General features: G+C 51.8%; 1 protein-coding gene across 1 annotated transcript; it reads left to right on the top strand.

The window, feature by feature from the left end:
* The first annotated feature begins 938 nt into the window (after positions 1–938).
* GPR84 (G protein-coupled receptor 84) lies at positions 939–2,247 on the top strand. The gene has a single exon (XM_069491069.1). The coding sequence runs from the start codon at positions 939–941 to the stop codon at positions 2,127–2,129; it is 1,191 nt and encodes a 396-aa protein (XP_069347170.1). The 3' UTR covers positions 2,130–2,247.
* Positions 2,248–12,857: the final 10,610 nt, after the last annotated feature.

Genomic DNA, 12,857 nt, shown 5'->3' with positions numbered 1-12,857 from the left:
TCCCTAAAGTCCCGAAACCTAGTCTTATCTTTTGGCCCCTTGAGAAGTGGCCCAGATGTTCTGATGCTCTGTCTCTATGTCCCAACAATTCTTGGCAATGATCTTATAAGTGTTCTGCCATGCAAAGAGGGGAAGGAAACAGCTTGGGTCTCAGGAAGGAGAAGGCAAAGAGTGAAATGACTCTGGGGTAAGTAGCAGAGGAATTTCAACAGAGAAGCCTAGATTTCACTAGCCAAAGGAAAATGCGTAGGACCGGAGGTGGGGAAGGAAGTGGCTGAGGTTGGGTAACTGGGGAGTTTCTTATTCTTTCAGTCTACTATAATACGATACATGAGAACAGGATACCTCCTGCTTAAAGCCCGACTGTCTACCAGAAAGGACTGCTCTTTGGGTGAGTTGAACTTCTTCCACTGGAAAGAGAATTAGAGGCTGGGAGACTCAGATAAGTACTTTTGTGATGGGTATACTTTGACCTTTTCAGTCTCCTCATCTACCAGGTGGTAAACAAAAAAAAACCTGAAGCCTATATGTGTGTATAGTGGAGAGGAGCAGAGGGAACTTCAGCGGAATCCTGAACAGAGAGGGATCTTTGGGGAAAGGCAAGGAATTAGAAAGGCTGCAGGGCACTGGGTTTACTAAGAGCATCTAGACGGATATTGAAGAGGCCTGGGGTTTGGAGAAAATAGAAACTAAGAGATATTTAGATAAGAACTTGTGAGAATCTTTGGGAATGGCAAAGAATTAAAAAGAGCCTAAGGAGAGAGTTGAGGATTTTGAGATGAAGAGACCTAGGAATGGCTCAGGAGAATAGAGAATTAAGGTGAGCTCCAGAAGCAATTCAGATGTCCAGAGGCCCAGAGCTATTCAAGAGAGCTAACTTAATGGCCAGGTTCTGATTCCCTCTTCCTCTTCTACCTCCTTCCTCTTTAGCCTCCATCATGTGGAACACCTCCGACACCAACTTCTCCTGCTACCATGAGTCTGTGCTAGGCTATCGTTATGTTGCAGTTAGCTGGGGTGTGGTGGTGGCTGTGACGGGCACCGTGGGCAATGTGCTCACCCTACTGGCCTTGGCCATCCAGCCCAAGCTCCGTACCCGATTCAACCTGCTCATTGCCAACCTCACAGTGGCTGATCTGCTCTACTGCACCCTTCTCCAGCCCTTCTCTGTGGACACCTATCTCCACCTGCACTGGCGCACTGGTGCCACCTTCTGCAGGGCATTTGGACTCCTCCTTTTTGCTTCCAATTCTGTCTCCATCCTCACCCTCTGCCTCATTGCACTGGGACGCTACCTCCTTATTGCCCACCCTAAGCTCTTTCCCCAAGTTTTCAGTGCAAAGGGCATAGTGCTGGCACTGGTGGGCACCTGGGTTGTGGGTGTGGCCAGCTTTGCCCCCCTCTGGCCTATCTATATCTTGGTACCTGTAGTCTGCACCTGCAGCTTTGACCGCATCCGAGGCCGGCCTTACACCACCATCCTCATGGGCATCTACTTTGTGCTTGGGCTCAGCAGTGTTGGCATCTTCTATTGCCTCATCCACCGCCAGGTGAAACGAGCAGCACAGGCGCTGGACCAATACAAGCTGCAACAGGCAAGCATCCGCTCCAACCATGTGGCTGGGACAGATCAGGCCACGCCTGGTCGTTTCCAGGAGTTGGACAGCAGGATAGCATCAGGAGGGCCCAGTGAGGGGACTTCATCTGAGCCAGTCAGTGCTGCCACCACCCAGACCCTGGAGGGGGACTCATCAGAAGTGGGAGACCAGAGCAACAGCAAAGTAGCTAAGCAGATGGCAGAGAAAAGCCCTCCAGAAGCATCTGCCAAAGCCCGGCCCACTAAAGGAGCCCGAAGAGGTCAAGAATCTTCATCAGAGTTTGGGAAGGTTACTCGGATGTGTTTTGCTGTGTTCCTCTGCTTTGCCCTGAGTTACATCCCCTTCTTGCTACTCAACATCCTGGATGCCAGAGTCGAGGCTCCCCGGGTTGTCCACATGCTTGCTGCCAACCTCACCTGGCTCAATGGATGCATCAACCCTGTGCTCTATGCAGCCATGAACCGCCAATTCCGCCAAGCATATGGCTCCCTCATAAAACGAGGGCCCCAGAGTTTCCGTAGGCTTCGTTAGAACTGTGTCGCCAGTCACCAGAATCCAGAACTGTTTCCTGCAGAACCCAAGTGGCCAGCTGATATAAGAATAGGTGAAAGTAAGACCTGTGGGCATTTTCACAGACAACCTCTCCCCACCCCCCAAACCAAGTGTCTTTGTCCCTTAATCAATGTTTCGGCCCTAGGCTGCCTAAGGAGTATTACTGATTATTAATAAATGAATTCTATGCTTTTAATGCTCAGGTGTGGTCTCTGGGGAAGAAGGAAATAAGTCAGGGTTTGTTTGGAGCTGGAACCTAATAGCTGAGGGTTTGGGGGGACCTAGGTCAGAGCAGGGGCAAGAAGCAGCTGGCCTGGGACATAGCCTTCAGCTAAGAGGTTTCCAGGTTATAAAACATATGAAGTGGTTTAAGAGGATTAGCCTTTTTATTTAACTTCCCAGAAATAGCCCTGCCCCTAACCACTGCTGCCAGGATCCCCCATCTCTGCAAACAGATTTATTCAGCTCAAAAAAGTTTTATACAGCCTAAGCAAGAGCAAGACCCCATCTCTACAAAAAATATAAAAATTAGCTGGGTGTGGTGGAGCAACTGTAGTCCCAGCTACTCGGGAGGCTGAGGCAGGAGGATCACTTGAACCCAGGAGTTTGAGGTTGCTGTGAGCTATGATGACACCACTGCACTCTAGCCCAGGCGACAGAGCGAGACTCTGTCTCAAAAAAAAAAAAAAGAAAGAAAGAAAAATTTAAAAAAGTTTTATAATTTAGCTTTGATATCTACTACAGTGAGTCTAGCTCCTTGGCCCTTCCCTATACAAGGGGAATGGTCATGGAGGGGGACTCCTTGCTCTGTGGAAATGGAACTGAGCTTGGCTGAGGCAAAGGCAGACAAAGGCTCCAGCTGCCCTAGCAGGGTCTCACTCACTGGAGCTAATTCACCTGAGTCCCAGGCCCTCACTTCCCTTGCACTTGTTATCCTGGTTTATGAAAGCAGAAGAACAGAGATTCTAGTTAAGAGGGCCAGGGGGCCAAGTCAGGGGGAGACCATACCATTCCTTTCCTCCAGCACTACCGACATCCTGTCACTGTGTGCATGCTTACGCACAGCCTTAAAGCACCTGTGGCCACCAGGTGACGCTGGTTCTCTGTGTTTCCTTTCTGGCTTCCCAGTTGAGCACAGAAGCCGGGAAGTCAGAGACTGCTGACCAGAGAGTGGAGACCCAGGGACCTGCACTCTCCTTTTTCCCCAAACCTTAGGAAGAAAAGTGAAGAATGAGACATTTGTTGTTCATGAGGTAGTTATTATCTACTTGGGGCAGGGCCTGGGGGGAGTAGCAGGGTGGGCACCGTGATGACACTGAGGATGGAATATGCGAGTCATGCTGACATGAACACTCTGGCTGCACGCTGTCCCCTCCCTACCCCTACATCCATGGTTTGAGAGAACAAAGTGAAGTCTAGAGAGATTCAAACAAAGGCAGAAAGAACCACAGTTATGGTGGACAGATCAATACCCTCACATGCAACACACTTCCACGGCCCAGGAATCCTGACTCCTAACCTGGAACATGCACTTCTAGGCGTCCTCCTCCCACAAAAATCATAGCAGCCTAAACTGAGTCAAGGTGGGGCTACTGAGGCAGGGGTCCAGACAGGTGAACTGTAGGACCAATGAAGAACATTAGCCTAGGAGTGTAGAGATGGTTTCAGTCAAGACTCTCTGATAATTAGCTCTGTGAACTTGAGCAGATCTCTGGACCGCTCCGGGCCTCAAGTTTTACCATCTGTACAAAGCGGGGTGTGTGGTGTGGGGTGTACTCTTACCATGTGCCCAGTGCAGTTCTAAATCCTGTAAATATATTATTTCATGTAATCCTCACAGAACTACCACGAGTATCTATTATAATCTCTTCCTTACTAGTGAGAAAATTGAAGCACAAATAGGTTAAATAATTTGTCGAAGGTCGAAGGGCTACTAAGTTATATGACCATGATTTGAGGCCCAAGTCTAACCACTACAGGACAGCTGCCTTTCTAAAACTAGAATCAAGTGACCAGATGATCTCTAACAGTCCTTCCTACACAGACCTTCTAAGAATCTGAAAGTCAACAACTCTCTGGAGGGCTGTAAAAGGATTTACTTTTCGTAGTCCTTGAAGGCAATTCAAAAGTTTTGTCAAGTAGAAAGGAGCTGCAGTAGGGATTGAGGTTAGACCTCAGAAAGGACTTCCCAATTTTTAGTCACTGGAAAAAAATTTCTCAGGGGACGCTGGAAAAAATGATTCAAGGGGACAGAGGGGGACACCCTGGAGTCAGAGCAGAGAGGGCAGGCAGATCTTAGCAAGAAAGCAACCCCTTCCTTTTCACCCCCTACCGCCCACACTCCCCCTCGCCCCCACCCCGCTTCTAATTTCAATCAGGGCAGAATGAAGGAAAAGAAACGGAAGAAAAACAAGGCTTTCTTCAAGCCTTCTCTCTTGAGGGTGTGCCTGGCCCGTGTGTCCATACACTAGGTCCTGCACGGTGCGTGGCTCACGCGTGGCTCGGGGAAGTGTGTGTGCGTGTGGGGGCCCTGTATGCACATGAGTGTGAGCCAGCGTCTGTCTCGCTTTGTCTCTTTATCTCTGTCAGTCTCCCGCCGGAGCCGAGCTCTATCGCTGACTTTCTGACGCTATCTCTCACGGCTTCTCTTTGTCTCTCCCCATCTGTCCGTCTCTCCTGTAGGCTGTCTTCATCTCTTGTACCTCCGTTATCGCCTTTTTCCTCCGAAGCTCGTTCTCTCCCTCCTCCCCCTACCCCCCCTCCCCCGCCCGGCTGCTCTTGCTCGTTTGCACACTCTCTCTCTTTCGCTGTCTCTTACAGGCAGATTTATGGTCAGCCCAGGGCCTTTCATTGGCCAAGCGCTGACAGAACTTGATTTAACGCCGCCTCTCATTGGCTGAGCTTGACAGGCCGATTTACGAGTCACTCTACCATTGGCCAAACCGCCTGGGCCCTGATTTATGGCTCAGTGGCTGCGGGGGTAGGGGGTGGGGAGGGGGGCGCAGCTGGGGAATGAGGATGCCCCTCCCCTCGCCACCGCTTCCCTCTCCCTCTCCCTCTTCCCTGCTTTTTCTCTTCTTTCTTTCCCTCCCCACAAGGAATCGTGCTCCCTCTACCTGTTCCTCAAGCCCCCTCCTCCCTTCGTGCACTGGGAGGGGAAAATGGGGTGTGGTGGTGTGAACTGAAGGGAAGATGGAGTCTGGAGGGGCACCTGTGGGCGGGGGAGTCTGAGGGGTCGAGCAGAGAGAGGAGACTGAACAGGGAGAGAGGATACCGAACTGGAGTGAAGGGGAAACTGAGGGGGTAAAACGATGACAGAAAGAAAAGGCTGAGGGAGAGAGATGGTTGAGGAGACAAGGGGAGGAGCATCCGAAGAGAAGAAAGGAGAGACTGAAGGGAAAGGGCGCATTTGAGGGGCAAATGGGCTACAGCAGAAAGATCCGGGCACTGAGAGGGGCTTTTCTTTTCAAACCTCACTATCCAGACTGAATAAGAGACGGAAATTTCCTTTTCAGACAAGGGCTCTGAAAAGAGAAAAGCTTAAGGCTTAGAGAGGAGCAAAGACAGAGAGAAAGGCGCAATAGAGAGGTAAAAGGTTGGACTGATTCTTAATATCAGGGGAAAAAATGTTTAATTTAAAAAAAAAGATGAGAGCGAGAAGCAGGAAAGGACAACTGGAAGGTAATACCAAAGCAAGGAGGGAGGGAGAAGGATAGAGAACTAATGGGGAGGACCAGACCTAAGGGCGGGGGACTTTTTGGGGGGGGGGCTGGTGGGGATAGCAGGGTGCAGTGAAAAAAGACTAACCCCCAGAGGAAATACTGAGAGAAAGGACTCCTACTCCTCCTCTCTATGCAGACCCATTGGTGTCTGCACGGGGACAAGTTAGACACCTCCCCCAGGAGACATTCTGCTTCCTCAAGGCTGCAGTAGGCTCCCCATTCCATACACTTCACTCCTCCCCCTTGCCCACCTCCCCAGTTAAATTTATGAGTCCAGGGTTGTTGGCCTTCAGGAATTAGGAATATTTATGCTTCTTTGAGAGTGAGGTTTGGAAGGTGATAAATAAGGGGCCATGGGGGGTGCAGATGGGGGCTCCTATATTTAACGTGGCCACTTTCCCAAGGTCCCCACCCACCCATTCCCTCTCATCCTGAGCCAGAGGAGGGAGGTGGGGAATGGGTTTCAGATATCAGGAAGGGAGTTTGACTATCCTGGAGAGCCCCTCAGAGGACTGCAGAGCTTTGCAGCAGAAAGGATTGAAGGCAGATAGGGGAGGAACTTTCCAAGTATCCTGGCATTCTTATAGCCCCTGGAGTGCAGTTACAGCATTTTTGTAGAAGATGGGGAGAAACCCATTTCCCCCCTGTCCCCTTAAGCTCAGTTGCTGAGGAATAGAGGAGAGAAGCCAGGAAATTAGGAGGCAGATTTCTCTGGCTTGTCACCTCCCTCACAGGGAGAGGAAGATTTGAAATCCCCCACCTCCCACAGACCACAGCCTGGGTCCCTGGGAAAGGAGGCTAGGAATGTAGGGCTCAGGGCATCTCCTAGGAGTCTCAGCCCCCAACCTGTCCACCCCCACTGCTGGCTGAGAATTAAAAACAGCCAGTAGTTCTTGACATCCCTTGCCCTGGGCCTCCAGGAAATGAGGGAGGGAGAAAAGATCTGCCTGTGGATCCACATGCCTTCTCCAGCCCTCGGCTCCAGGAACCATGTGTCTGTGACCCCCAGTCCAGTAAGAGGGCTTGCTCTGAGCTTGGGTAGGTAATGAACAAAGCTGGGGGTCCATGATCTAAGGGAGGTCTAAGGAGAATAGAGAGAGCTGGGAAAGAGTCACCCACCCTCCCATCCCCCCACACCATTCCCTCCCATCCCCCCACACCATTCCCTTCATCCACTATGGCCTTAACAGGGCTGGCTACAGGGGACATGCGTACACACACCAGACTGCTGCCTGGAGCGGGGATGACAGGGAGAGAGGGTCTAGACTGGCCCTTTAAGAGCCACTTAGGGTCAGAAAGCCTGGGCTACAGAGAGGGGAAGGAGCTGATGTCAGAAGACGGATGGGCAGCAAGATGGGGATTGATGCTAATGGGGGAGTTAAAGCTAAGTACCCAGACACTCAGAGGGCAGAACTGCAGATCTGTCTTCCTTATGCTCACCCACCCCCCCCAAACCAAGGTTGTAAATCTGCCTCCTCAATTGGGGGAAGGGGGAGTGAGGAAAAAAGACATGCTCTCTTCTCCCTTTTCCTGTTTCTTCCTTACACAGTGTGCCCACCCCACCCCCCAATTCTTTTGTCCTCTCCCAATCCCTCCTCCCAATCCCTGACCCCTTCCCACTAAAATTTACAGTTTGGGGCTTTCCATCAGAAATTGAGAGAATGGTTTTCAGTTTCCAGGAGAGAAGAGTGAAAGAAATTTTCCTTCACCAGACCCAGGTGGGAATGGGTTGGTGGGATTGTGGTGAGAGACTGGGAGACTGGAATCTCCCAGTTCCCTCAGTTTCTCTTTCTTCCACCTTCTTCTCACTTGGAGTTAACTTTAGCAGCCTTCTCTCAGGACAGTAGGGTGAAGGCAGGAGGCAGGATGTTGGGTGCCAGGGGCTGGAAAGGGGCACGAGAGCTTCCCGAGTTGGGTTTATGAAGGCCCCTGACACACTGAGATTCTGGAGGGGCTGGTGGTGGGCCTCCACGGGCAGCTAGGGACACTGCAGGAGCTGTCCACTGAAAGATATACAGTCTGGTTTCTCAGAAACTCCTGGATCATACCGTTCCCTCTCCTTAAGCACACACCCTGTCTGCTGAGTAGAGACGATTTCAGGCCAGTAGCCTATTTACTGTAAAGGCAGGGTCCAACTGCTCCTTATACCTCTCCAGAGGGAGTTGGGGATCTCAGGGAGGAAGGCTGTCTCAGAGGGGCTACAGCTAGAATTAACCCTTGGCAAATTCATTTCTTTCTTTGCTTTCAGGTGAGACTGTCTCCCATCTTTCAGGACCCATAAACACCCCTATTTCCCTCCCTACTGTCAATCAGGGCCTGTTCTTGGGAAGTCCCTCTCTATATTAGAGGGAAAACCCTCTGCATCTCATCTGTTGCAGTATTAGACCTGAACTCCTTCCTAGTCCTGGAAATAATTGGTGCCTGATTGCCCTGGTTTCTGAGTCCTCCTCGGTATCCATAAGAGAATAACCCTAAGGCATCAATCTCATCTCTTCCATCACCTCAGGGTCATCCTCATCTCTGTTTTCTAAGTCTTTGGAGACAAGGGAGAGAGCAAGGCTGGAGTGGGAAAAGTTGGGGGTTGTGAGTAGGAGCCACTAGAACCCAGGCTTCCAGCCTCCCAGTATCCGGCCTGGTGCTCCCTCCCATCCCAGGGAGGTCAGCCATTGCCCGCAGCTCTGGTCTCTGGCTGCTTCTCAATACTGGTGATAAATCTTGTCTTTGTCTCCCCTCTGACCCAGGCCCCAGGCGGGCTGGGGGTCAGGGCTGGGGGAGGGGTCAGTGTGGAGGAGATACAAGGAGAGTGGGAGGAGAAGATGGACAGGAGCAGCTGGTGGGCAGGCATGGGGGGGTGGGCAGTGAGGGGATGGGGCCTCTGGATTCTACAGATCCTGGACATTCCAGCAGGCCTGCATTCCAAGTGAGAAAGCCAGGATTCTTGAGATGTGGAAATACCTTCAGAGTGGCCCCTGGAGCATCAGGAATACTGGGAGATACGGGGTTTGTATGGGGTGCCTCAAGGAAAAAGGCGGCTGAAAGAAATGGGAAAATAATATTGTGGGAATCATTGTATCCCCACCGCAGACCCCTACACACGTGTGCCGCGTGCACATGCGCATACACACACAGGATTTATGACCCTTCACCATGAGGGAGCCCAGGAGAGCCAGCCTGGTCCCTCCCTGGTGGCCCTCTCTTGCTGTGACTTTCCTGCCTCCATCTCTGCATTCTTTTCCTCTGCTCAGCCTTGCTTTCTTTCTGTCTCTCACTGTCCTGGTTTGTTATTCTCGCTTTCTACGAACTCTCAGCCTCTGCCTCTTTGTCTCTCAGTGATCACCTTTTCTCTCTCTTTGTGTTTCTCTTTCCATCTTCTTGTCCCCCTCTTCCCCCTCCCCTACTTTCTTGGCCTCTCCATCTGTCCTATCTCTGCTACTCTTCAGCCTAGCCATCCTCCTACCTCAGTCTCACCCCAGAACCCTGTTCTGGCCTAGGGGGGACCTTTGGTAGTCAGGTTGCAAGGAGGAATGGGAAGGAAGAAAGGGGCTCTGAGTCCCTGCTTTGGTGGGAGGTCTGGGAATCCTACTGGGCTATGCTTATGGTATGGAAGTGGGGCAGGGAGAGGCCAGGAGGTGAGCAGAGAGAGAAGCACAACTAAGGGAGGAGCGGTGAAATGGGAGGGAAGAGATGGATCAAGAAAAGACAGAGGAGCAGACACTAAAGAGAGAGGGGTAAGGACTTAGGTTCCCTCTAAGTATGTGTATTGGGTCAGTATGAAGGGAGGAGCTGAGGGGAATCTACTGAGTCATATTGAGACACAGATCCAGAGACAAGGTCTGGAGACCCCGCCAGAGAAACAAAGATGCGATGTCCGCCAGGCAGCCGCAATTCTGGACTCTCTCGCTTGCCTAGGAAGTTCTCAGAGACCTCTTTTCTCCTCTGCAGACAGTCTTGGAGTGCTGGTTCCCTCCCCATTCACCTCCTCCTCCCCTGTCACCTCCCTTGTTCCCCAGTGAGAATGACATCAGTGCTGGCTGCCACAGTCCTCAGCCCTGTTGCTGATGTACTCTCCCATGGGTGAAACACAGGCCAATCACCCTTGCCCCATGCGTTCGTCCTCCAGTCCCGGAGCTGGGGCTTACACAGCCCAGCACCTTGGAGTGGGAGTGGGAGGAGGCTGTATCAGGAAGGCGACTGCAGGACATGGTGGGAAAAGAGGAGGCCTGGGCACCAGGGGGAGGGAGAGCAGCCTGAGGGGCACTTGAGGAAGAGAGGCTGCTGCAGTAAATCACCCTGTGGGGGGGCTCCCTCTGCCTGAGCTCAGTGGGGTGGGGAAAGGATAGACATTGGGGGGGAATGGGGAATCGCCACATCTGGCAGGCAGGTGTCTGGCACCGTTCAGGCTGTAGTCACTTTCCCAGCCAAAGGGGAGGAAAGGGGGGAGAGGAGAGGAGGGGCCTCCCAGGGTCCCCTGGGACAGAGGGAAAAGCTCACAAACAGAAAGAGGCTCACAATCAGACAGAAAGAGACCAAGAGAGGGAGATAACCAGACCCTGCTCCCCAGTCTCTGTTTCAGTCGGTGCTAGCGATGGGTTTGCCCATAGTCCCAAAAGAAAATTGCTGGCCAGAGGACTGGGTAGGACAGGGCACCAAAGTTCCATTCCTGGGGGAAAGAGCAGGCAGGAGAAGTTCAAACCAGGCCAGGCTGGGGAAACTGAAGCTGAGGATTCCAAGTTTGAGAGCTGAATAGATCTCCACTCTCCACACGGTCACCGATCACTAACCCCCGGCTCTGGCACTCATCAGTGCTGCGTGATGAGTAGGAAGATCAGGGTGGTAAAGCTGGGCACTGCTTTTCCCCAGCTCCGACAAGCAAAGACAAAAGAGGTACTCAGCCCTCATCCAACCTCCTGCACCCCAACTTCCAATACAGGACTGCAGACAGAGGCCGTACACCCAGGCATTTTTCTTTTCTACCAGCTGAGGGAGATCCCAGGCACAGGTGCCCTATAGGTGGTGAGCTTAATTGTCAGGTTTTCATAGAATAGCAGGCAAGACTGGAGGATTCCGAGTTTCATGTCCTGATGCTAGAGAGGTTCATCCCCATTCCTGTTACCTTCCTTCCCTCATCCTTTCCCATCTGAGATACTAATTTGGTCTCTCTTACTTAATCCTGGAATTGCAGGCCCATTTTATGAGCAGTAGAGGTGACTGAGAAGGAGACCCTTCAAATTGCAGTGGAGAGGAGGCTCCCCACACTCCCTCCTCCTTAAAATCCTGCAGAAGAAGGGGGAAAGAAAACCAAAGCATTCTCTTGTCGCCGCGGCAACCATAAAACCCCCAGCTAAATCCATCTTGTGAGCTCACCGCCCCATTAAGATGCAGGGCCAGGCTCTGCGCCAGCCCAGCCACATTCATTTGTGCGAATAAAGGTGGAGGAGGGGGAGGGGAGCAGGCTCTGGAGGGACGGGGAAATGGCGAGAAGAGGTTATTTACACCACCGTCCTGACCTTCTGGAGCAGCACTGGCTCCGATAAATAACCCGCTCAGCGCCGTTTCAGAGCAGGAGTGGGAGGTGCAGGAAGGGAGCAGGGGCTGGAGGAGAGCCCCCACGCAGGTGCGCGTCTCCCGGTTACTAATGGCTGAGGCGGGAGCCCAGGCAGCTGGCTTTGGGGGTGGTGGGGGAAGAACTCGGTTCCCTGGGACTCCCACTGAGAAAATACCATCCCCACCCCACCCCTGGCGCCAATTTCCAGGCGAGGGGACGGAGAGATGCCAAGGAGGCAAACAGCCCCGTAAATTAGGGATGGGGGGGATTGCTGGGGAGTCTCTGAGGTAGCAGGGAAGAAATATTATAAGATGGGGAGTGAGGGGGGCGGCTAGAGGAATAGGGGTAGCTGCCAAAAAGAGGGGAAGAGGAAAAGAAACACCACACAAAGGCAGTTTGGAAAAAGAAATCTGTTTTATTCCTCTTTGCACAGAGCAGTATAGGAGGGTGGCTATCTCCTGGCTCCATACATCTCTTACACAAAGATGCCCCCTTAAGTATGCCCAGTTGTCTACCCCACTTCAGTGTTGAAGAACTGGCAGTTAGTGGGTGGGGCAGAATGCTTAAATCTCAGGAAGGTTAAGACATTTTTGTGGGGAGGAAGTTTTGGGTCCAGGGGAAAGATTAGACACAAGAGTGGGTATTCCATTCTCCATCTTCCTGGGGAAATCGAATCCCAAAGGTTTTATGAAGAAAGGCGGCACTCTCAGCAACCTAGGGGGTACAGCCCAGACCCACTACTTGGATGTAAGGTTGAGGCAGAGAGAGGACAGGGTTAAGCAGCAGATTGCAGACCCAAGGCAAAGGAGTAAATGCATGTGGGGGAGCCGAGGGAACCAACAGAGCCTAGAGGCCCCGAGTCATAAATTCCACTTTCTCCAGTACTGAGCAGAAACTCTTCTTCCCAAGATTAAAATGGAGTTTTAGTCCCAGGGACTGGCTTTGCTCCGGGACACAGAGAGGACGAACCATGCAAAGATCCCATGAGGTAGCCGACCAAGAGATGGGCACTCACCACAGCAGTTTTGAAGCTATTTGCCAGGATCAGGATAGAGGAATGAATTTTATAAAGTCTATCCAATAAAATTTAAATCACTGTTTCTCCCACTCTGTCCCCTCCCTATGAGCTATTCCCAATCTCTTTTCCAAGGTGGAAGACAGGTCAGTAAGAAGGAATAGGAGAAAATGCTGAGGCCCGTAAGTGGGGCTGCGGCTGACACTGGATACATCCCTATTCATCCCCACCCCCACTCATTCTATAAAAAAGAATTCTCTCTCCCTCCCCTTGCTGGACATATGGGCTCTTGGGATGATGGCTGGGCAAAGGCAAAGGGAGGAAAACACTCAGCACATTCTTTCTCCTGCTTTGATCTGAAGTGTAGCTATAGCAAAGAGCACAGAAGTCAAGGAGAAAATAAGGGGGTAGGAGAGCATGGGAGC

This window comes from Eulemur rufifrons, chromosome 16 (assembly GCF_041146395.1).
Source record: "Eulemur rufifrons isolate Redbay chromosome 16, OSU_ERuf_1, whole genome shotgun sequence".
Taxonomy (NCBI): domain Eukaryota; kingdom Metazoa; phylum Chordata; class Mammalia; order Primates; family Lemuridae; genus Eulemur; species Eulemur rufifrons.
The sequence above is the reverse complement of the archived record's forward strand: the minus strand, read 5'-3'. Positions and strand labels throughout refer to the sequence as shown.